The sequence below is a fragment of the Lycorma delicatula genome, chromosome 2 (assembly GCF_047948215.1).
Source record: "Lycorma delicatula isolate Av1 chromosome 2, ASM4794821v1, whole genome shotgun sequence".
NCBI lineage: Eukaryota > Metazoa > Arthropoda > Insecta > Hemiptera > Fulgoridae > Lycorma > Lycorma delicatula.
This window is the reverse complement of record NC_134456.1, coordinates 210,811,564-210,837,431: the sequence shown is the minus strand read 5'-3', so window position 1 is coordinate 210,837,431 and position 25,868 is coordinate 210,811,564. Positions and strand designations below refer to the sequence as shown.

At 28.5% G+C, this 25,868-nt stretch overlaps 2 protein-coding genes across 4 annotated transcripts in view; one reads left to right on the top strand and one right to left on the bottom strand.

Moving 5' to 3' along the window:
- The window catches only part of LOC142320360 (PDF receptor-like), a 1,017,753-nt gene extending 1,011,026 nt beyond the window's left edge, over nt 1-6,727 (bottom strand). Inside the window, exon 1 of the mRNA XM_075358068.1 lies at nt 6,619-6,727. The gene's annotated coding sequence lies outside the window, so the exon portion shown is untranslated. The remainder of the gene's footprint in view (nt 1-6,618) is intronic.
- Nucleotides 6,728-7,344: 617 nt separating this feature from the next.
- Nucleotides 7,345-25,868, top strand: part of Opa1 (Opa1 mitochondrial dynamin like GTPase) — a 97,185-nt gene continuing 78,661 nt past the window's right edge. For all 3 annotated transcript variants that reach the window (XM_075357138.1, XM_075357137.1, XM_075357136.1), the window contains exons 1-4: nt 7,345-7,487; nt 10,057-10,318; nt 10,478-10,610; nt 13,513-13,626. In XM_075357138.1, the coding sequence (XP_075213253.1) occupies nt 7,459-7,487; nt 10,057-10,318; nt 10,478-10,610; nt 13,513-13,626 (538 nt within the window). In that variant the 5' untranslated portion in view covers nt 7,345-7,458. The remainder of the gene's footprint in view (nt 7,488-10,056; nt 10,319-10,477; nt 10,611-13,512; nt 13,627-25,868) is intronic.

Here is a 25,868-nt window from a genome sequence, read left to right as displayed (position 1 = left end):
TACTTGAAAAAAAAAGAAAGGTAGAAGGAAAAAATTGTGCAGGCAGCAACATTTGGAATATGCAAAACAAATTGTTAAGGATATATGATGTAGGGGATATACCGAAATGAAAAGACTAGCACTAGATAGGGAATCTTGGAGAGCTGTATCAAACCAGTCAAATAACTGAAGACAAAAAAACATAATTATTGTTTCTTTTTTACCTAGATTATTCATATAATCTTTATTTATATGTTCATATAGTTAGCTATATCTTGAAAAGATTTTGTTTTTAACTGATAAAGTTAGTAATACTTTATGCTTCAATCTAATATGAAAATTCATAATATATAACACAATTTCTCTATATTTCATGAATGAATGTATCTACATATTTTTATCAATGCACATGCTTATATATATACAGAAATTAAACAAACAAATAAAAAAACAATAAAATGTCTTTTTTTCTGGAATCTTCAGTCACCAATATTTTTACTTGATTAACAAGTGCATGTGGACTTAATTTTTTAACAATTTAGTCTCCTTTTTGTTATGATCTAGTTATTCTGTAATGTGTTATGCTTCCTATATCTGTTACCATGATTTGTTTTCATATGAGTTTCAAGTTTTCTATCAATATATTTGTACTTTAACCTTTTCATTTTGTCATTTCTGTTTTAAGTATCTTTCTCACAGTTTTAAAAAATGTTTGATACCATTTCATTTGAGCTTCAAATTTCTAATATTTGACACTGTTGTCTTTTTTATAAATAACAATATTATTACCAAACTATACCAGGGATTCATTACCATCATTTACAACAGGTTTTATGGTTTGCTTTTTTTATTAACGCTAACATTTTATTTTCCTTGAGTAACCTTTTTATCTTCAATTAATAAAAGATTATACTCCAAAACAAGTTTTAGACACCACCCTAAACTGGGACCTTACAGTTGATCCCTTATTTAAAGCATCCTTTATGAAATGTTCCTACTACCCACAAAAACAATACTAACACTCACCAAAAACAAACATGCTCACAGAATAATGTAATGACAAAGACATGTTGATAGCCTCAACTTATTGTACCAAGGCAAGACTAATAATTATTGCAAATATTAGCGTACACAGATAAAAATACCACAAATTAAACTTTACTGCTAATATGAACTTTAACAAAAAAGATTTTCTTGACCTCACCACCACAAAAAACAAGCAAGGCACAACTGTATCACAGCCTCTGTTGTTAGACCACATATTTTAACTTAATATTATAAAATATAGAAAATAAACAAAACAATATAACAGATATAACTGACTGGCAGTTTCTACACAAAAAAAAAAAAATTACCATTAACGCATATATATATGTACAAAGAGATGGTCAGAGTAGATCACTAATTTAAAAATCTAGATTCAATTAATAATAGCTGAGGTTTCATTTTTTTAGTCTGCAGTCAAACAGTGCAACCGTTTTTATTTTTTTAGTTAGATTTTTATGCAAGATTGATAAATTTGTAAAAAAAAAATGAAGTGAGCAATCTACATCTAGTGAATCGATTGGTAAAGTTATTTAATTTATGGTTTTACCTCACTGGATGGAAAGCCACAGTGCATTGTTTGCTTTCAAGTCCTCTCCAATGAAAGTATAAAGCCATCAAAATTAACTCGACAGTTGGAAACTAAACATCCAGATTATAAAACCAAACCACCTTCAGAAGAAAAACAAATCATTCACTGAGAATACAATCACCAAGCAAATGCAATATCTCTAGAACAGTGATTTTCAACCTTTTTTGCTCCATGATCCACAAAAAGTAAAAAAAATATATAATGAATATTTTGCGACGACCCAACCCCAACCCAATGAAACCTAGTTAAAACTATTTAGCTGCATTGATAGCAATGGATGTGAACAAGCATGTATGAAGTGTACAAACATGAGCAACTTACAGATTTCAACTTTATGTGTGTGCTACTTGTAATTTGGTCTGCTTGCATAATATTCGCTATGAGAGTTCATGTTTGAACATGCATATGATATGTTTGTACACATTGTGGTCTCAGCAGTGTAAAAGAGGCATAAGGGATTACAGAACATTGGTTTAATTTCAATTGCCAAGCTTGCATCTGGTGCCTTTATTTAAATTTTTGAAAGGGTAGCTTCATTGAAAATAATAATAATAATAGCTGAGGTTTCATTTTTTTAGTGTGCAGTCAAACAGTGTAACCGTTTTTATTTTTTTAGTTTATGCAAGATTGATAATTTGTAAAAAAAAAATGAAGTGAGCAATCTACATCCAGTGAATCGATTGGTAAAAAAACAAGATTATACAGTGAGTTATTTAATTTATGGTTTTACCTCACTGGATGGAAAGCCACAGTGCATTGTTTGCTTTCAAGTCCTCTCCAATGAAAGTATAAAGCCATCAAAATTAACTCGACAGTTGGAAACTAAACATCCAGATTATAAAACCAAACCACACGATCTCAAAGCATGTAATTTCTTTTTCCAAAAATTATATAATTTGAGAAATCTCAACAAGCTTCAATTTGTAAATAAAGCCATATTGATAAAAGTAACCTGAAGCACTTTATCTCATAGCATTAAGAGTAGCTATTTCCAAATCCCATAAATCGCAAACAACCTCATATTGCCTGCTGCAATTGAAATGGTCAGTGTTTTAATAGTATGAATATTTCATAGTATGAGATTTTTTTTGAAAGCACATTGAGCCTACATTAACTTTGTTGATGGACCCAGAAACAAATCTATCATGTTAGCTGCAGGTTAGATTTTTCTAACCTTCTTGGGTACTATTCTGGTCCCAAGGAGCTGGAATTCATCTTCAGTCTAGTGCAGTAAAGAAATGGTCAAAACTTCCTCAGTGTAGTGATTATATTTTAGAATATTTTGATTTTTAACATTATTTTATTACATTATAGCAGTCTATAACTTATTTTTCATTTTTGTTTTTTTAATATACACATTCCAGCCTTCAGTCTCATGAGTCACACTATGTTTATGAATTATTAAAAGTGTGGTTCCTCCAGCCCAGGTCTGGATCATTTTATTTGTTCATTTTTGCTTACTTATGTGTTTACTGGTTTATAGGGGAAGTAAACTATAAATTTTCTAAGAATATACTTGGCTGTTTATTTTTACCTCGTGCGATTATACATGATTTATTTTGATTATTGGTTGTTTGACTGACTAATTGCACTAATTACCCAATAAAACCCACAAGTATGGCATAAAGTTGTCAATAATATTGAAATTAATTGAGTTTGTTTAGAATATACAGAGAGAAGAATACTATATACAGACAATTTTTTTCTAGAATACATCTTGCAAAAAAAAATTATGTAAAAGATAATTGCATACTGTGGAACATTACGAAGTAACTGAGAAGGGGTTCCAAAAAAAATATCGCAGATAAAGTTAAGATGTGGTGAAATCCACTGGCCAAGAAAAAATAAAATTAAAACAATAAAATGGAAAGATAAAAGAGCAGTTTAGTGAAAATTGGAAAGATAAATAAAAAACGCAAAACAGTGAAAAAACAAGTTGTGTAATATATTACAATAAGGGAAAAACAGGGTAGATGTTAGTGACCAAATGACATCACACCAGTTCTGTTTTGCGTAAGAGTGTGAAACGGTACAGTAAAGTAGCATTTGAATTTCTTTTTGGAATAACAGTAGTTGATGCACAGGTTATTTATAAGATGATTCCAAGTAATAAAAAAAATTACTATAACACAATGCAAGAAAACGTTAGCGAAGAGTTTACTTCATATGGACAGTAACACGAGTAAAACTCATACGCAAAACACTGCCCCACAGTCACTAAGTCAGAAGGTCCAGGGCAAAAGAAACAAAAAACATGCAGAGGTTGCAACCAATGGTTAGCAAAGAAGCAGGTAGAAAAGTCACATAAAGTTATTTCTTAATCCCGAGACTGTAACGGAAAACCGGGATATTGTTTGGAGAGTTTTAATTCATGTCATTTAACAATTTTAACCAAAAACCTCTAAAAGACTCAAATTTTTATTATTCGCTGCTTACTGCGTTTTTTATTTTTTGTTTAGGATTACATTGTTGCAAGCGTTATAGTAATTATTTTTCATCAATATTAATTGATCTTAAACTGATTTCTGGAGTAAAATAATTTCATATATTTCTTTAATAAAAAAAAGTAAAAAGTATTTTTTCTATTGCTCATTGTTTTAATCATATTATTTTTATTTTAGGGTAATTACAGCATTATTATTTTTTATGGTAATTTTATTGTGAAATGAAACTACAGTAGTTTCTATTTGTACTGATTGGATTTTTATTTAGTTTCTAAATTATCAAATATAATTTCATTTCATTTTTTGTAGTTCGTAGTTGTACCTACCCTCCAAAAGTGTTTATTAAAATAAGACCTGATAAAATAAAAAAATTAGAAAAACTGACCTGGTTTTAGTGACTCCTGACTCAGAGAATAGGAACTACATAAACACAACATTTAGTTGCATTTATTGTAATTGCGTTTACAATTAGTTCATATGTAATGCATTTTTAGTTCATCATGATCCAACAGATGATACTACTAATAGTGATTTCATTCCATGCACTGGAGGCCAGAACCACTCTGATAGGATAGTGATGTTCTCCTCAGTGGACAGAGAAAACACAGGCAAATGAAATCAGGAAATCTTACACCGCAGTTAACATTATATTCTCTCTCTTGCTCCTGGGGACCAGAATAGCACCTAATGAAGTTATATAATACTGATAACATAACATACAATAAATAGCAAATTAGTATTTTACACTACTCACAACTACAGGAAGCTGTGAAGAGAATATTTGTCTAATTCTGCAGTTTGGTTTATTTGTTGCTCATTCATTAAAATAATAAAAAAATTAAAATAAAGTAAAAAACATTCCAGTAACAGGAGTTGTTACTGTCTTCAGGAAAATGTTAAACACAACATTCCAGAGGAACAAACTTAAGAAATAATAAACATATTTCAGATTACAAGGAAAAAACTTAATTTATGCTCTTAAACAAAGATATATTATAAGAGACACTGCTTTTATGTTTTAAGTGAAAATAAATTATGTTGGTAATTATTAACCTATATAAGATACAATGCTTTACAAGATATTATTAAAAGAATTTCAGTGTGTACAGGTAAGGAGCTAGTTTCAGCATTGTTCAGAGATTTTCAAACTTATCATGCTTGCATCACCAGTTTATTATTGATAATTGACTATAAGTATTTTTACAATTAAGACTGCAAAATCCCAAAATCAACTATCTAAGCTATATACTATTCCAGAAATTGTACATCCACCCAATAAAGATCCTCACATTTGCAGTACTGCTGCTGTACCAAGCCTACCTCTCTACCTACTATTGAAAATTATGTGCAATTTCCATTGAAAAACTTTAACTGTAGCAAACATTTTCTAATATGTTGGAAAAGATGTCATATATATACTAAATTTTTGTGACTGTTACATTATGTATTTTTTTAAAATCCTTCTGATAAAATTTATGGTTAATTTCCTTAACATAATTCTTGGAAGACATTAGCTTTTAAGGGTAAAATATCTTTGAAGCACTGAAGAACTCCCCCTATTTTGGCAGGAATTTAGTAATCTGTAACATGTTACTTCACTAATTTATAAAGTAATTACTTCAAAATTAAAATAAATCTGTAATTAATGCAAGTTACTGGTTTACATAATAATAAAAAAAAATATTAATTAATCAACACAGCTTTAACAATTTATTTTCAAACTTTAAACCGTAATACTAAACCTAACTTATGTTGCATAAATATCATTGGGTAATTTCTGTACTTCCTAGAATTAAAAGAAATAAAATCAAATAATACTGTATTTGAATTTGTTCTAAAGTGCACAGCAATATTAGTTTTGAGTAGAATTCACTTTTCTCAGACCACAAAATATTAATTTAAGTATGACAGTTACTGATTGATTTAAACTACTAAACTCTTTTCCCCACCACTACCAATTAAGGGGTTTTGCATTTTATATGCTTTAAACAACAAATACTATACCATATTATTAGTTTTTAACCAACAATTTCTATAGTTTGCAATCATGCCAACAAAGGATTGAATGGTTGAAAATAAAGGACTTACTCTTTTATACTTTAAGCAGATTATTTTGTTTTAAGCTAACCAATACCATAATTAAACATCGAAACTGCTGCAGTCAAATATAAATTATGACAAAAGAGTCCTCTGAAAAGTATAAAAATGTCTATATCAGCTTTGAAGAAAGTGCTGTTTAATTTTATAAGATATACATAAAGTATAAATAGAAAGTGAATCAGAGTAATTATATTTGTTTCTAAGTTTGCTACATTGATTTAACTCAAAAAAAAGATTATCTGGCCTGCCTTAACCCATAATTTCCCCAAGGCACTAGAATCTTTAATTTACCCATAGCTACGTGTACTGTTTTATTGGAAGAACTATTGAACCATTAAAAAAGGAAATTGCACAGTAATTTAGCATAAACAAAATTTGTTTTACCAGATTCCTATCTGATCAATTCAAAAAAGGAATATTACTTAAATTACTCTTGTAAACAAAGCGTTTTTTAAATACCTGGAATCATTTTTTTCTTTTTTGAACTTAACTTTCCTGTACATCACCTGCTTCATGAGTGGAGTTACAAACTCTCTATATAATTAAGAGCAACAAACCTCGATTCATTACGTTCTAGTCCGGGTATTTCCAAATATCTTAACATTTAACATTTCCGCATTTCGAAAGATGTCGTTACATCTTGAATACTGTTTTCTAAACTTGGAGGGAGCTGCACAGAGAGAATAAGTTCGAATTAAAAACATTTAATAATTCAAGATGTAAAACCTACACACAAATCGAAAAAAAAAATTAACATTTATTGTGTAATTATTTGCAGTAATTTATTTTTTTGGTACAATCTAGAAAATAAATATAATTTGAAAATTACAGCCCCCGTTGACATGCAGAGATTTTGTGTTCAAATTTCTTCTCGAAAAATATCTGGAGAAACATATTATTAGCCTAATATACTGTTTCACTTTTACCTCTGGTTAATATAAGTATTCTTATATATATATCTCAAAGAATTAAGAAGCTCAATTCACACCATTTTTTGAGTTGGGCATTTTGTAGAAGATGGTGACAAACTTATTGAATTCCACGATTAAGGTCAAATAAATTTGTAATTGTTAACTTTACATTTATTTTGTATAGGATGCCGACAACTACTCCCAATTATCAAATTGTTACAGAAATAATTCTTACACCCATATACTTTAAAAGTTGTTTTATACATATGGCTGTGGTTGTTAAATCATATGTTATCTGTTGGACCGGTCGTACTGTATGTGTATTATTTGTACATAGGATTTAGTTATGTTTTGCATTGTATTTTTACCTAATTCGTAACTTGTAACGATGCACCGAACGATTCGAGGAAAATTTGGGTGATTATTTTATTGTTTTCTTACCGTGTTTCAGTAAATACCATTTTTATAACCTCGCTTTATTCTTCGTCCTTAACCTTGTTTTGTAAAAATGCCTTAGTGTACCGTTAATGAAATTTTTTAACACATTTCTTATATTTCTGTACACACAGTAGTTTTCAGTTACTGAAATCATTTGAAACTATTTTCGTTATTTCCATTATGTAATAAACCAATTCATTTATACCATAGTTATATACATAATCATGAACTCGAAAGTGATTTTATTTTGTTTTAGAAAAAAATTGTTTTTTCTGCTACATATACTGTGCAATATTGTTGTATACTCTATCAATGTCATTACAGGTGTAAATTACTGTGCCCTTTGATTCTGTTTTAACATTTAATGCAGAACACTTTAACAGCAATTTTGATGTATACTTTCCCATTTCTTTCATCTGTCGTTTGGTAGTAATTTTTGTTAAGTTTTAAAAATAATAATTTGTATATTTAGATATTGGGCCAATAATTTATTTTTATAACTTGTTAATGATATATTCTGGCGAGATTTAATTAATGTTTTTTAAAAAGCAACACTTCAGTTTTTTTTATGTCAGTCCAACTCATCAGTAACTTAACACTTCTTTAAGGTTATGAATTATTTAAATTGGAGCTTTTGTGTTGCTGGACTAGGTTTTATAATTTTTTTTTTTTTTGCTATACTTTAGTGAATGAAGTTTTATGTCGTAACAGAACTTTAACTTTTAAATTTTATCAATGGGTGATCATTGTCTTAATTTTGTGTTGATATGCATTTTAAAAAATGTAGAAATATTATGTAGATATGCTAAATGAAATAACAAAAACTGCTGCCATCTTACTGATAGACATAGAAAAACAGACTTGCATATGGTGTTTTTCGTAAGAAGTTCATAAGAAATCAGGACATACTCTATATTTTAAAAAATTTTGAAATTCCATATTATCAGAGTAAAATAGTGAGTCATAAAATCCCCTTGTACACAAATCTGAGACTGATGACAATATTCTGGCCATGTTTCTTTGTTGGGATCAACAGGTTGATGAATTGTTTGAATTCAGTGTGGTCATTGGTTTAACTGTCAGTCACCCAGTGAATGATTGATTTTGACAAATTCATTTCAGCTGGCAAGTGTCTGATTGGTTTTTTTTGGCAAGTCAGTGCTTAAGGTGAATCATTCTGATCTCTTTGTTACAGCTCCCTGTAATAGTGTACTGAATTGGCACAATATTCATATGTTGAATGAGTCCATTTCAGTAAAACTTGGGGAAGATGGTAGTTAATTCAGACTTTACAGAAGGGTGACTGATGGGTTGAGTTTTATGTGGGACATCCTGAAGAAAAAAATTTTAAAGATATATTAAAATCTTTAAAAATTTGTATTCTGATATGCTGGGATTTACTAAAATGTGTATGCTTTTTATATCATGTAACAATATTAAAATATCACTGTGTATGCAATAAGTCTTCACTATTAATCTGTTTGTAATAACTTAATTTTTGTAGGTGTTTGTTGTTAAGACTATTTTTTCAAAGGAACTAATTTCTTCTAGTTAAATTCTTCAGTTTTGAAAAGAAATCTACTTTTTTCTTTTGAATTACTTAGTGAGTAGTTAAGCAGTTTTCTATCACCCACCTTAGCTACCTTTTCTAGTAGAATATATTTGTCGTATACTCAAATGAGTATACGACAATTAGTAGGGAGGATTTAGTTGTATGTATGAATATAATTGTATATGTATATGATCAGAAATTCCCCTTATTGTTGTAAAGTCCAGTCAGTTTCTTTCAAAGCGCTGGACATAGGCTTTATAACAAGTAAATAGAAATTTACTCGTAAAGAAAAATTACATTAGCAAAGGAAATTAGAAATACTTAGCCTGTTGAAAAAAGTACACATTTGCGTGGGAAGAGGCTGAAGTCTTCCAATTTTGCTATTATTGATTTTTATTTAATTTATCTTACTACTAAGTACAAGATATAATTAGGAATATATGTAATATATTTAGTTTCTTGTGGTATAGGCCATAGTTCATGTTTTTCATTGTCAGTAATTTAAAAAAATATAATAAGAATTTTAACGAGTAGTAATATAAATAGACAAATTAAAATTGTATACATCATTTTTTTTAAATGTTAATAAAACCTGTACCATTCTGCCATAGGTATCAGAGAGCAGAAGAATCTCTGTCTGATCCAGAATGTTATGCATGATATTTTTCATGCAAAAAATTCTTTTTCTTATCACAAAAAAGTAAAAGGTAGCTGGAAATCAGTCACCTTTATACTGTTACTACCTGTGTATGTTTGTACTGTTTCAGTGTTTACTTGCAGGTCTTCAAAATTATTTATATTACATATAACTTAATATCAATAGTGCAGCAGGCACAACTGATAAATAAATTCCCTCTTTAACTGCTATCATTAGATTAAAACTTTAATAAAACTTTAAAATTTAATGAAACTTTTTCTTTATTTTCTTTTTGTAATTTTATTCTAATGGTATGTTCATATATTTAACTGTTATATAACATTTTAATGTGATTTCAGATGGGCCATGGTTGGCCGAACTAAGCCGGGTATCTCATTACTGGCTATAATAAAATGTAAGCATGGACAGTTACACTTTAGCAGCTGGACTCAGAAACCACCAAAACAGCGACTTTTGGTTGTTCGTCCTCTGGCTTTGCCGTACCAAAATATTCAAAGACGAGGAGTGGCCATGCTAATTGCCAAGGTTTTAAAAGGCGCACTGAAAGTTCGCTATGTTGTTCTTGGTAGCTTAGTTGGTGGAGGATATTCCATGCAAAAGGTATGGACTATGTATTTGAATTAATCTGGTTTGAAGCTTAAAATTTTGAAAATATTTAATATTTTATGGATAACAATTAATATAAAAGTGTACGCGTTAAACATGTTTAAAATTACTGTAAAAAGAGCCTTACTGACTTTTTTGTGTTTACTGTTTCAGTCTATTCAAGAATGGAAGGATTCTCTCCCAGATATGAGCTGGCTTGATGATCTCAAGCCCAGCAATGAAAAAATTGATGCATTTCGAGGATCATTAATATCTATGAAAGAAAAATTTAAAGATTTTGATATAGGTTTGTATACTGAATTTTTACAAAAAATTTATTTAATTAATTTTGTTATTTTTCTCGTATTTATTTATATATCTCATGTTAGAGCCAATACACCACTTCAAACTTCCTTTTTGGTTATTCAGTCAGTCACCTGATAACTGATGTTTCAGTTAGTGATTCAATCAGCTGATTAATCACTTTTCATTGAATATAAAAAAATGTGTGATTAGTAAAATGATAATAAAGTGAATAAATGTCTTTTGAAAGCCCCTCATATGTTGTTTGAGGATAAACTAGACAGCAGCAATCTCACTTCAAAAATACAAGGAAACCTAATCATGACTTGGATGTTAACTACAGCCTTCCTGATCATCTTCACACAGTACAATTATACTAAGCTTTTTCATGCGTATTGTTTTAACTAATACACAAAACTAGTTGAGTAGTATCTTAACACAAATGTTTTTCATACTGGCTGTGATTATTAACTTGTATTAAAAGGTAGTGTGCTACGTTATGTACAAATATAATTAAAAATATGTAGTTACAGAAAGTGTATTATCTTGGAGCAGTTGATTCCAAAATTTTCTTTTGAAATGTAGCATTCCAGCCACTCTGTGTTTCCAAAATTACCACCACATATTAATATACAGCTTGTGATAAAGACAGCTACTAAGGAATATACCGATTAATTTCTCTAAATAAATGTTGGCATACACTGTTAGAACCAGACAGTCATGACTGTTTACATATTTTAACTTATGATTTTTTAATTTTTGATTTTGATTTAATATTTTAACTCCTGATGATGACTTTCATGTTAGCCGAAAGATCTAGAAATTAGTTCAATGTGCTGGTAAGGTGGATTTTAATAATTGTTAATATTATTTAATGCAATTTAATACACAGATTAAACTGAAGTAACCACAAAAATATTACATTGGACGAACTAGACACATTATCAAATAAACTTACAAAACATAAACACAAAGTAAGAATTATCTTGTGAAAATAATCTTAGTGTAAACCACAATTTACTAAGACATAAATCATTATCAATGAATTTTTCAAATTTTTTTTTACACTATTTATTTGCCGTTGATGATATTCAGTATTTAATAAGTACTATCTTTTACAGACAAAAACAACCATTTTACTTTTTTCTGAGATATTGACAATTTTTTAACTTGCCAGTAAGTAGAAATGCAATTTTCTTCATATTTTCCAAAATTAACTATGAAGTACTTCTTAAAGATAACTTTTGTATGTAAGACTTGTGTATTGTAATTTAGGATACATAAGGTAAACTAAACATAGGAAAAGATTGAAACTAGAATAAAGAAGTATTTGATTCTAATAAAGAACAAAAAAATCACTTGCAATCCAACTTTGTACAGAAGCTGGTCACAAAATTAGTTTATTAGAAGTGCAAGTTTAAAAAATAAAAGTGTTTGTATTAACAGGAATTAGATGTTGGGAAGGTTATAGAAACTGCATTGCTGGAGAATGATAGGGAGGCCAATATTTAATAGCCATTTTGAAATTTAAATCTAATGAAAATTTGCAAACATTTTCTGTCATATAACCATTATCATCTTCTATGAAGGAAGACAGTAACTGTCTTCCTTCAGTTACTTTTTACCTCATCAAACCCTATTTAAGGGGTGTGTTTCAATATTAGGTAATGGTGAACAATTTGAATTGGAAGTTTCAGTGCTAAAGCTAACTTTCTGCTATAGACTGGGGTCACCTTAATAGTTCATAATTTTTATGTCAACAGTTTTATATATATATAAATTTTTTTTTTTATAAACTAGTAGAAGTGTTCTTTTTTGTTGGGTCTCATGAGTTTCATTAGTGCAATTAATTATAAGTATTATTAGTAGTGATAAAGTACAAATTGTTCAATTTAGTGATGTTGATTTTTTAATGATCAGTGACCATTAGTTTTAGATTTTTAAGTTAAGTTTTTTAAATGGTCTACACAACCTTATTATAATGAATTATTTAATAATTTTATTTGTTTTATATTTCTTAGTGCATTTGGCTATATTGTTCTATTATTATTTATTTGATATAAATTTATAATCTTATCTCACTAACTCAATAATAGAGTTACATTTGGTGGTTAAAGTTTTTTTTTGTAGTTACTGGAGAGGGAAGTTCATTTTTTGTGTTTTGTTGCATATTATTTTATTACTTCTTTTGGGATTTCACTTTTTATTTTAGTAACCTACTAAGAGTTGTGACCTATATATTTATATATTTTTGATATTATATGAAATATAATATCAAATAATATCCACCAAAAAACGTAATTAGACAAGTTAAACTTACTGTATTAATTTCCAGTATCTAGTTTTTGCGGTATCACGCATCTTCAGACGGTCTATTCTATATTTATTACATTAAAACACAATCTTTTAATTTTTTGTCATTTTATTTTTTATTTTTTTTTAATTTTGAAATTTTTAATAATATAATGATTGGACTATATGTAAATTTTACTGTCCAGTACTGGAAATTTTGAACAGCAAAATTTATATACATGCTCAATATATTATTCAAAATTTCAAAATATAAAATATAATTTCAAATAAAATTATAAAAAATTAAAAGAATATGTTTTAATATAATGGATGTAGACTTTATTGTCAACTGAAAATGCAGGATACGGAAAATTAGTTATTGGAAATTAATATGGTGAGTTTAACGTGTCTAATTACTGTTTTTTGGTGGTTTATACTTCATACAACATTAAAATAAATTTCATACCTATCACAAGAAGACTTTCTAATCTTTATAATTGTAGTTATTTTCCATCGTTGTTTATTTGAAGGTTTGAAATTGTGCATTTTGTGTATCCTGATATATCAAGTGATTTGTTAACAAAAAATTTTAATTCAGTGTTCTTACCTCATAGATCCTCGTTTAAAAGAATTTGGGGAAAATAAATACAACAATATGAAAGAATGGTTTGACAAGCGCATGGACGAGGCAATTCTAGCTACAGAAGCAAGTAAAAAAAATAGTGAAAGTAAGTTTGAAAATATTGTCGTCAGTACTTTTTTCTGAATCTGGTTTGTTTTTTCCTGGATGTATGTTATTTTATCCAGCATGCAAATGTAGTCTTTATGTGTTTTACTAGCATTTTGTGTGTGTTTCTTTTCATTTATTTTCATTCAATTGATTGTGGTGATTATAACCGTATTAACCATTACCAAAATAATTATCAGTCATTATTTTTCTTTCTAATATTTTTTTTCTGATATAGCTTTTTTATTATATTTGATTTCTTTATTAATTTTTTGTTACTTTTTAATCCAAAATGATTAATTAATTTCTTGTTTGCTTTATAATTTCCATTTATTTATTTATTTTTCTTGTTCAATAATAAATATTATGTGTTGTCTCATTTTTAGTTTCTTTAAAACAATAAATGTTTTCTTTTGACACTTATTTGTTAATTTTGCTTAATGTTATCTGTAAGTGATTTTCAACATGACAAGAAATGCTTTACTTTTTACTTGTGGGGAAAAACGAAAAATCTCTAATTAGATTCAAAATTTTGAAGATAAAATTATTAGCCACAATTTTATAAACTTTTATTTTTGTGTGTACCTACTTATATTTGATAGTACATTGTGAAAATATGTGTACTTAGTCGTATGGATGTTTTAAGAAGTAATAATAAGCATTTAATTAATGCTATTTTATTAATATAATCAGAACATTGTTGAATACTTTTTGAATGAGATTAAAATTAAAGCTCCTGAATCAGTAATATATCTGATTTAAAGAATAGTATGTAGTATTATATAAATTCATTGATTTTTACATAAATTACAGTTTAATATATTATTACAGTGAATGTGCATGTGTATATGTATTTATCATTAGATTTCTAACATATTTTACATAATATCTACGAAAAATGTTTAGTCCTTCTGATTCAGTGTAATTTAGCTTTTTATGTAATTTGTCATTAACCGGTTAGCATTCTGATTTTTTTATTTCAAAGTAAATTAGCTACTACTGTACTAACATACCTTGCATGTCAATCATTATTTCATAAAATTTAATTACATTAATATCATCCTTCAAGCATTCAAGCAAACTATAATTATTTTGTACAAACTCATGTAACAATTTTACATGAACTTTAATCTTTTTAAAATGTAATCATTCATATAAAGTCATGGAATTGCAGGTTTAATTAATTTTCTTAGAAGTATTAACTTATTCCTGAATTTTTATAAATAATATATGTATATTTCACCAAATAGTAAGAAAAAAAGATTACATAACTGTTAGCCATTTTATTGTTTTGTAAGCATAGTTGAGTGAATTCATATAGAAACAGATAAAAGTGATAAATTCTGATTCTGCATTATATGTAATAAAAATTATAAACTATAGTGAATGAATATAACACATGTTAAATTTAGCAATAAATTTATTAAATTAAATAGTAGAATTTTTCACATAATTCTGTAGAATTTATATCTATAATTAAATCTTAAATTTAAAATTTAAATAAATGAAATTACTTAGTTATAATTCTAATTTTTTTCTTATGAACAGACATGTTTTGCTTGGCTGAATTTGAATTTTAAAATTGAGATTTTTAATTTTATTAATGGTCTTTAACTTATTATTGTTTAATTGAACTTTTATGTATTGTAATTTATTTTAAATCAGTTTGTTAACGTAGTGAAAGTAACCATTTTTTTTTTTATTTCCACCATATTAACTGTACAGTAAAGTTTCCAAAGTAACTATTAGTTTCTGTAGCTATTTTGCAATATATTTCATTAAAAAGGAATTAAGTACATCTGCAAGTGGAGTAACAGCACCAAAGGTTTTATAGTAGGTTGTTCTTCATAGTGTAAGTTAATAAACAGAAATAAAGTGCGTTCAGAAAGTCACTGTGCAGTATGCTTCAGAATTATGTGATGCATTCTGTTCTTTCAGCGATAGGTTGGTTGCCTTGGATAATGGTCCTCTTGGTAGAGGAACACATTTTTCCTCATTGAACATATCTTTTGTGAAGGTGAGACATATACTGATTTGGTGAAGCACAATTTTTCTGAAAATTTCAGGCAACAGGCTCTTTTGAAGATACTGATCAAAGTGAAAGACCACCTAAACTAAATGAACTGAAGCTGCTTGATATTTCTAATGCTGTGGGTGAAAGTCCATCAAAGTCAATGCATAAGTTAGCACAGCAGCATGATATCAGACTTGCTACCCTACATAAAGCTGTTAAAAAGAATTGAAACTTTTCTTCTGCAAAGTAATCTGTATTCAAGAACTATAATCTACACGTCAAGCCAATAGACTAAATTATTGTCAAAAAATGTTTTATTGGCCAAAATTCCATAAGTATCGTCAACATTATGTTTTTTACAGATGAAACGCGTTTCATCTTGGAGGTTATATTCACAAAATTTACTACTGTGGTTGACAACTATCCCCCATGAATTACACAAACAATCTTACACAAAGCGAAAATTGGAGTTTGGGTTGATGAGAATAGAAGTGCAGTGGATCCAATCTTTTTTGAAAATACAGTTAATAGTGATCGTTATTGTGCTGTTTTAATAAATTTTATTAGTCAGTTAACAGAAGTAGAAATCAATCATGATCAGTTTCAACATGAAGGTGCCACAGAACACACAACATACAGGTCAGTGACACTTTTACAAAAAAATGTGCGGTAAATGAATCATTTTGAGGGATTTGTGGCCTGCTTGATCGCTTAATCTAATTCCCCACATTACTTTCTATGGAGGGCAGCGAAACAAGCAGTGTTATCACAACATATGATTGATGAACTAAATACTGCAAAAACGGCATATGTATGAGACATTCCAGTGCATTAGCTGGTTAAAAACCAAATGCTTAAAATGCTTAACTTAAATGCTTAACTTAAATGCTTAAAAACAAATCAAAACTTATATAATATGAACTTTATACTATCTAACACTACAAAGTTTGGATCTATCCCATTTAGGTAGTTACTCATTAAAAAAATAGTTGACTAAGCCAAGATTCTAAGATTAACAAAATAGTTCAGAATTTATTCATGAATACACTAAAGGTCAAACTCTCAACAAACATTATTATCTAGAGATTTTCTGTTAGTCGTCATAATTCTATTCATTGCAAAAAAAAACAGTCCTGTAGAAATCATAACTGATAATTCATCGTGACAGTTTCCAGCCATTTCTCACTGTTACTGCTGAAATTTTTAAACTAAGGATGTAATTACCATGTTCATTAAATATGTTACACTATATACTTGGATTTCTGAGATTTCTGGTTATCTCCAAGATGAAGACCCAAAAGGACATAACGAAAAATACAATATTACTAAATATAGTTTTAAAATGTGGAAACTTTAAAATTGTTTAAACTATATTGAGATAAGTGTATCAGTCAGAAGGATCACACTTTGAAGGAGATAAGAACTAGAACTTTGTGAGATATTTTACTTAAAGGATCACACTTTGAAAGAGATAAGAACTAGAACTTTGTGAGATACTTTACTTAATACCCAAGGTTGGATATTTTTTTTAAACATACTTTCATCTCGAATTAACTTTTTTCTTTCACCTTATTTCATTACCTGAATTGTATGTAGTTTTTTCTTTTTAGTTCACTTTTTCAAGAGATTCTCCTTTTTAATCTTCATTTGTCTTGTCCATATCAGCATTACATGTCTACATTTGCCTATAACTTTTCTTTTTAACTGACCAGGTCAAATACAGTCTGTTATCTTTTCTTTTTTTCTAACACAAAAAATGTGAAACCAGCTGAGATTTTAGAAGATTAATGATGTTCATGATGAAGGTGCAATGAATTAAGAAATGGCAAGAAAATATGTTTGAAGAGGGCATCCATCTGTCATTGAGAGTGATTTGATTGTTTTGGTTACTGATTTCTCTATATAGATTATAATAGAAATGTTGCATGTTTTTGTGAGTTCTTAATGAAATTACAGTTGATCTAAAGCAAAAGCCAAGAATGCTTTTCATAGAGTTGTAATTAATTCAAACCTGAGAGCATGTTGTATCATTTGACTGGAACAAATGGATCTCTTCCCCCTTCAGTTCAGACTTGATAGTTAGTTAGTAACTAACTAGCAGGTTAGATGTGGGTGCAGGAATCATAAGAGGGCATGCTAGGAAGAGTTTGTACTCCTGGATCAGTCCACAGCAGCATTTTTTGTCTCCTTAAATGTACCCCTCTTAGCAAAATTTATTTTTGATCTCATGATGCCTATTATTCATTGGCATTTTAGAGCTCGTCAGGTGGTATACAGTAGTTGAGATTTACTGCAGAGTGACTTTAGCTTATTCCTGCATTTGAAGCAGAATTCTGCTGGTCTCCATTATAATATCAAAAAGGATGTGTAACATCAGTTGTTTTTATAAATGGCATCATTTTATAAAGATGGTAATCAGGAAGATGTCTTAATAGGTGGAAATTCTGTTTCTGGTAAAAATTCAATTGTTTAAATAAACTGTAATTGCTTTTTTTGTAGTCAAACAGTACTTTGTTTCTGAACATGCCTTATAAATAATTGTAAAGTGAATTGTAATATCCATGGAGGTTAGGAGATATCATGGTAGGATATAAATCTAGATGGACCTTTTGTCCTTATATGTGCTTGAACCTGATGTTTTATTTTTGTAATAAGTGCTGTCTAAATATTATTTGATGATATTTTTCAGATTTAGTAATGAGTGGTTATGAGTTCTTCAGAGTTTGTTTTACTCTGTGGCCTACTTTATGCCTTCTTTCTAATAAATATTTCTAAACTTTTATTTTATTACAAATAAAAATTACCAAACACAAAGTAAAACAATACAATTGTATTACTCTCAGTTTGGTTATTTTTGTCTGTATATCTAATGTAACATTCAGATGAAATGTATTGTTTATAATATTAATAAATTGTGTTTTCTTTTTTTTAATTTACAAATGTACAAATGTTATTTATATCATTTAGTTGCGGATACTAAAAATAATATTAGTAGATAAGTTTTTCTCCTTTAAACTGCATTTGTTATTTTAACTTGTTATTTTAACTGCCTTTTTATTAAATTTATCAATTTTTTCTCCATTTGCAAACTAGCTATCATTTACATTTCTTGAGTTCTTGAGTGCATATTTTTGGATATAATTTCTGATAGATATTATATACTATTTCATTGTTCTAAATTACTGTTTTATATTTTTTTATGTATAATTTAACTAAAAAAAGTTTGTAATAGGTTAATTTTTACTTTATTTCCACAAATCAGGTTTATTGTGTTTCTGAATTAATTGTTTAACATATAACTTATAAAAATTTTGTGGTATTGTGATAAATAAAATTGGGCTTAGTAAATGTTCCCAAGGTGTAAGGTCATTAAGTTAAGGTCATTAACTCAAATCCTTAACATTCATCTCTGATTCTACAAAGGACTTTTTAAATTAATTTAGCCAATGATAATTATATAATTAAAAGGATTATTATAACGTAAATTTAGATAGTAATCAAATGAATTTGATTAAAAAAATGATGTATTGCAACTGAAAGATTAGTTACGCACAGTATAGTCATTATTAATTCTTTGAAAGTATGAATCAAACGTAGTTAATTAAGTATAAAAATATTAATGTGCACAACACGTTTCAAAATACAGTACAAGACTTCAAAAACTGTGGCAAAGAAACTGTATTACTTGTACTTTGTATTAAAGATGGTCTTAAATTTGATATTATGCATTAAATAAAGTCATTATCAAAATCTGTAATTGATTTAACACTTTGAACCATGGACTTCTCAGCACATGGTGGTCCATGGTAACTGGGCGATTTAGACCGGATAAAGAAATTCAGACTTATAATTCTAAAATTTCCTTACAAGAGTTTTATCATCTGAAAGAAAACAACATGCAGATTTGTTCTTTGAAAAAAATATAAATTTGACTTACCTGAGTTTGTGTGTTGTCATGGAATTTCCCTTTCAAACGCAGGGAAAAAAATAGCTGAAATGCAAGCACTTAATATTTTTTTGATTGTTATATGTAGTTTAAGTTATTTATATTACATATAATATATTTTTAGAAACACAGACACATACTTTTTCAATATAATATAAATTCATTTTGATATCATTTTTGAGTAAAACGTTATGTCACTTGAAAGAAAAACTTTTTTTTAGTAAAATACTGCACAAAACAAGATTCTGTCTGATGTTTTACTTCCAGTGAATACTACTATTGCATGCACTGATTATTTACATTTGAGGACTAGGTGTAGAAAGGAACATTATTGCTCTTAGAAACTATATTATAATAAAAAAATAATTATGAGATTTAAGACAATGATATTTCTAAAAAAAATTTATAAACAAAGAAAAACACTAATATTTACAAATAATTTGCTTTTTATAATACACTTTAAAACAATCTGGTAAACATACTGCAACTTAACAATCTGGACACCAGCAGCTTGTTTCTTTTCTTACAAATTCATTTGGTGATGCCTTTTTTCTATCGCTGCAGACCACATTTTCTTGTGAGCTGTACTTTTTTTTCAGTTGGTGGAAGTTTCTGTGGAAATTGTCTGCTTGTCCAGCAGCTGATATTTCAGCTGGATATTTCTTCTTGAAAAAGAGTATCACCTTTTTCAGCAAAGGTTTTACCAATTTCAGTTAAATACTTTTGTAGTTTGCATTTTTTCCTCGCATTTTGAGGCCTTGCATTGTGATACAATATAAAAGATTTATACAAATAGAATTGTCAGCAGAAGTGTTGGGAATTTCAGAAGAAAAACCAAGAGGAGTAATGGTAGCACTAGTAGGCCTAGAAGTAGAATCATTAGAAATAATAATCACTTACCGAAGGTTCAGTTACAGAAACAAGTTCTTTTTTTCATTGGTCATAATCATCTTCCTGATGAATACAAATCATGATCACAAGTAACCACATCTTCGTACATTGGGTCTCTATCCTCATCATCTATTTTTCCTTCAGAACCACTATCAAAATGTAATATACTAATTTATTCATGTTCAATAGATAATCTGAATTTCTGTATCAGAATCTGAATTTTCTCCACTGCTATCATCCAAGATATAATACACCAATTTAACTAATTAGGGTCATAAATATCACTCATTTTGCTAATTTTTAAACAATTAACAAAAATAATGTGTCAATAGAATAAATGTGGAAAATAAATCAACAACACGCACATAAACAAACTTGCCACACAAATATCGTCTACGCAGTGCTTCACAAATACCATCTCACTTAAACTAACACAGTTAAAAAATTATCCAATAGATAGTGAAAACAGCTTAATATACAAATTCAGTATGAAATGCTAAACATCTGAGATCAGTAGATCAATGAAAGATGACTTGGAGTCATCCTAACGAAGGATATAGAATTTTAAATACAAGCACAACATTTACTCATCCGTCGTTCAACTGAGTAAAGATGGTTAGACAAGTTATTCTTGTCCATTGTATACTATGAGTTACCAACGTGACCATGAATTCACCATTTTTGCTTGTTATATGTTGATGACAGTCATGGCAAACCACATTTCCAGTTTGTTTGAAAGTTTTTAGTAAGTTTCCTTCCTGTTAGTGAGAACATATGTTGTTCTCACTAATTTATAAAATTCTGTTTAAAAATGGTTACTGCTATTTTATATAGGAACTATAGGATCAGTTAAGTTTAAGGGCCACCGCTGCTGAAAATTGAACATGTAACACTGACAATCCTTCGCTTCTGATATCTTACAGAATTTTTATTTCTCAGTGGCTGTGCATTAAATACTCATTCAAGTTTTATTCCATTTTAAACCCAAAATGTACTCTGAAACCATTGTTCTCCTATTACTATAGATTATAATTTTTTTTTTACTTAATCTTACATTTTTATTATAAACTTGTTATTTATATAATTTTCATTCAACATCATATCTACAAAAAAATGTTACTTTAATATCAGTATAAAAAGAAGTATGGTAATGTGGTGAATATACCTGTTTTTACCACGCTATATTATGAAAGTTCCTTTTATTGCAAAATCTTTTTATGTGCAAGTGCAATTAAACTTTTTTGTTTTATATTATTTGAAAGTTTAAATTATTTCAGTTTATATTACAAAAATTATTTTAATATTAATAAATATTGTTTTATTTTGAAAATTCATTATTATGTTGCAGTCAGATATTGATAGCAAGAAAACTGAAAATTCACTGATAAACTTTCAACTTTGCTGATAGCCTTGTCCAAGCCTAATGAACTGTGTTAACAGTTTTGTCTCTTTGTTTAAAAGGGTGTATTTAAAACAGGCAAAAATGTAATTTTTTCCTTTATATTTGTTTGTTTTATTTTCATTTTTATTATGTAGGGGATATACTTACTCCATAGTCGAACTCAGTAATATCTGATAACATTAGAAACAATGCTTATGTGGTATTATAAGAAAATAATTAATTTGTGTTAATAAATTTGAAAATTAGACGCAGTCTACAGTTCTGCTTTGTATTTCATTTTAATTTTCACTTTATTGATATTTTTTAGAGAGATCATTTTGTAAAAAAGATTTTTGTTTATTAATTTCTTACCTACAAACATATCCCTTGAACTATTATGTATGGGAGGGGTTGCTGACCCCTCCTATTCAAACCGTGTTGTACTACATAATGTCAGTTTCATTTTACATTTTTTATTTGTATAGAAAAAATGAATTAAAGTTTCTACATTATTGAACTTGCTTTTATGTATTACAATGGGTCCTGCAAAAATAACACCCTGATTTCCCGCCACTGCTGGTGGAACGCTATTAGTGCTGGGCATGGTGTTGGCATATCATTTTGTAGCAGATGTCTTACCATTTCAGTTACAACTGTGGCATGAAGTGGTGAGGATTGTGCTTTTGTTATTGAAATGTACTTTAAAAATTGTGATTTTGTTATCAACTCGCAGTGATTATTTTGTACTTTCGGCTAGGCAGACATGCCACAGTACCCAATAAGAAGACAATTCAGTTAGGGGTGTCCAGTTTTAGAGCTACTGGTTCAGCTTTGAAGAAGAAACATTTCATAGCCACCAGATACCTGGCGGCCACAAAATGTTCAAACATTTGAAAATATTGAAACGGTGAGACAAGCAGTTACAAAATTTTCAGGCCGCTCAGTTCTTAAACACACTGCCACATTACAAATTTCTGATCGGACTGAAAGGAGAATTTTACCCACCGACTTACAGTTCCATCCTTGCAAATTGATGGTCGTGACTGGATTGGCTGTATTGCTTCTTGCCAGGGTATTCTAGAAAATGTTCTAGTGAACTCAATTGTACTTCAAGTGATAGCCTATTTTAATTTATCAGGTTGTGTTAACAAACAAAACTTTCGATACCGGGTAGAAAATAATCTCCTACAACTTCATGAGCGTCCTCTGAATTCTGAGCTCGCTACAGTTTGCAGTTGCTGAATTTGAAATAATAGGCCCATACTTTGTAGGAAGAAAGACAATCAGTTACGAATATTATGAAAAATGTTATGCGACTTCATGCTACCAAGACTTCATGAACTCTGTAATCAAGCCGAAAATTTTTCCTTTTAACAAGATGGGGCCACTGCTCACAATCAAGACTATCAATGATTTTCCTTGGAGAAATATTTCCTGGATATCTTATTTCACAACAAGGAGACATCCTATAGCCAGCACAGTCGCCTAATCTTCCATGTGATTTTTTTCTCTTGGGAAATCTGAAGAGTGAAAAACTTAAACAGAAGCCAAGAAACCTGATCATTTAAAAGCTGCTATCTATCAACAAATCACTGCAATACCATTGGAAATGACAAGAAAAGTAATGCAGAATTTCAGGATGGGATTAAAGACCTGTATAAATAGTACAGGTAAATATGAACTCCATGATTTTTAAAAATGAATTAAAGGTATGTGAAAATAAATTGCTAACACTGTTCTTTCAGAATATATTTATTTTTTTTTATAATTTTGTTGTAATGCCTACTTTATTTACATTTCAAATCAAGTACTTGTTTCTGTTGGACCCTTTTCTTTAATGATAAAATAATATTGATGAAATAATGCTAGATCATTACTATGAATTGAACCTTAGACTGGCTGACTTAGAAGCCAGTGTGCTATTCTAGATCTTTTTCCTAAGATTACTAAAAACCTGACTAATATTTAATAAATTAAGGGAACCTGGTCTTAATGTAAAGCTTTGAGAAATGCTTTCTCTGCCAGTCAAATGATTACATTTTACTTAACATTGCATTTTTAGTTAAGGTGTTATATTTTTAAAATTTAATTTTTATTTCCTTCGCAACATTACAAATTTCCAGCATTTTAATTTTTTTTAGTTACCATAATTTATTCTTGTTATTTTTACTTCCCTAACATCACTCTTTCTGTGAAAAAAATTACAGTATGAAATTTACTTGATAAAAAAGAAAAAACGTACTTGTTAAATCCCTCGGTTGAAATTTCACCAGACAATAAATTCCAATAATTAAGTACATATGATTTAACTTTTTATCTTAATTCATTTTTATTTAATAGATGTTTAAAATGCTAAGGTTTTTTTCTTACAGATCTTTAAAAAAAATGTTAATTTTTCACTTTCCACTTCAGTTATTATTAAACTATGAATGATAGTAGTAATAAATATGTTTTATAAGCAAAAATAATTGTGAATTCCAACACAGGTTATATTTTTCTTATGCAACTTTTTTTTTTTAAATGTATTAATTTTAATAAAAGTATTGCATATACAAATAATGAATGCATTCCCATTTATCTAATTATATGGGAAGATGCAACTTGTTCCAACTCACAGTTATATAAACCATAACATTGATGGTGTTAGATTACTGTAATCTAAGCAACCGATTAGCTGCATACATTGTTTAGGAAATTTTGCAGATTTTTTTAATTTAATACAATCTATCAGTATTATTTATAATAAAATTAAATGACTGAAACTACCTTTAATGAACAGGATCTCAGTTGAAACACTAAAGTAGATCAGTGTTAGTTGCATTTCTATTGAATGGCATTTATTAGTGGCTGACGACAAAATAATAAAATAAAAATATATGAAAGGCAATTGATACATCATCAACTTAAGAATAATTTAAAACTGGGAATACATATTATATAGATGATCACTGATATTATGCTGCTATCAGCGCTGTTTAATTTTTTTTTTAATATGTCTTACACTATAGATGTTTTGAAAACATCTTTTACATTCTCATTTTGAATTATTTTTACTACACTGTCGTCTAAATCTGTGTTTAATAGCACATTATTACATATTTTGGTAGAAATATCGCTTGAAAAGAAATCTTGCTAAACCATCATACAGCTCCGTGAGATTTAATTGCGGTTGCTGTATAGAAATACAATGGTACTTCTTTGCACTTCTGTATTTGTACAGGGAGTTTATATAAGAACACAGATTTGTCTACTCCAGATGAGGAGTAATAAATTGCTTCGTAAAATATATGAGAAAAATATTGTTATATTACCTTAAAGATTGTAAAACTAATACTGGGTTATTTGTAGTGGAAATACCCCAAGCTTTGTTTGTATGTTTTTTTTTTCTTAAAAGCAATAATATAGAAATTTAACATCGCATTAGTGATTTTACCTCACATGTTCCTCTGACAAAAGTGGCTGCATCAGTTGTTGATAATTCCAGTTCGCTTGTATTTTTAATCAGCTCAGCATGGACTTTAGGATAGATGTATTGGTGTAATAATTGTACAATCTTCTCTTTGTTATTCAACAAATAACAGAATAGTTATTTGTAGATAGTAGATAACATGTACTATTATTAATTTGTGGAACCATCATGATAGCATCTTCTAGATAATTATTGTTAAAAATGTTAGTCTACACTCTATATCCAAACATCAACACTTACATGAATACCTACTTGAATAAAACTACTTACACTTTGATATATTTTTGAGAACTTTTGAGAATTTTAAGAATTCTGTATATTAATAAAAAGGAGCTTTTATATCATATTGAAACTGAAGGTATATCTTTTGAATTATTAATTTTTATATTATTTTAGTTTAAAGTAACTTTCTTACTGTTACTTGTATAAGAAGTAAAATGTTTTTACTTCCGTATAAGCTGTTGTAATTAACATTATTTTGTGTCATTCACTATTGAAATAAGAAAAGATTTAGTAAATTGTTTTTTTAGGTTTTTGATAAA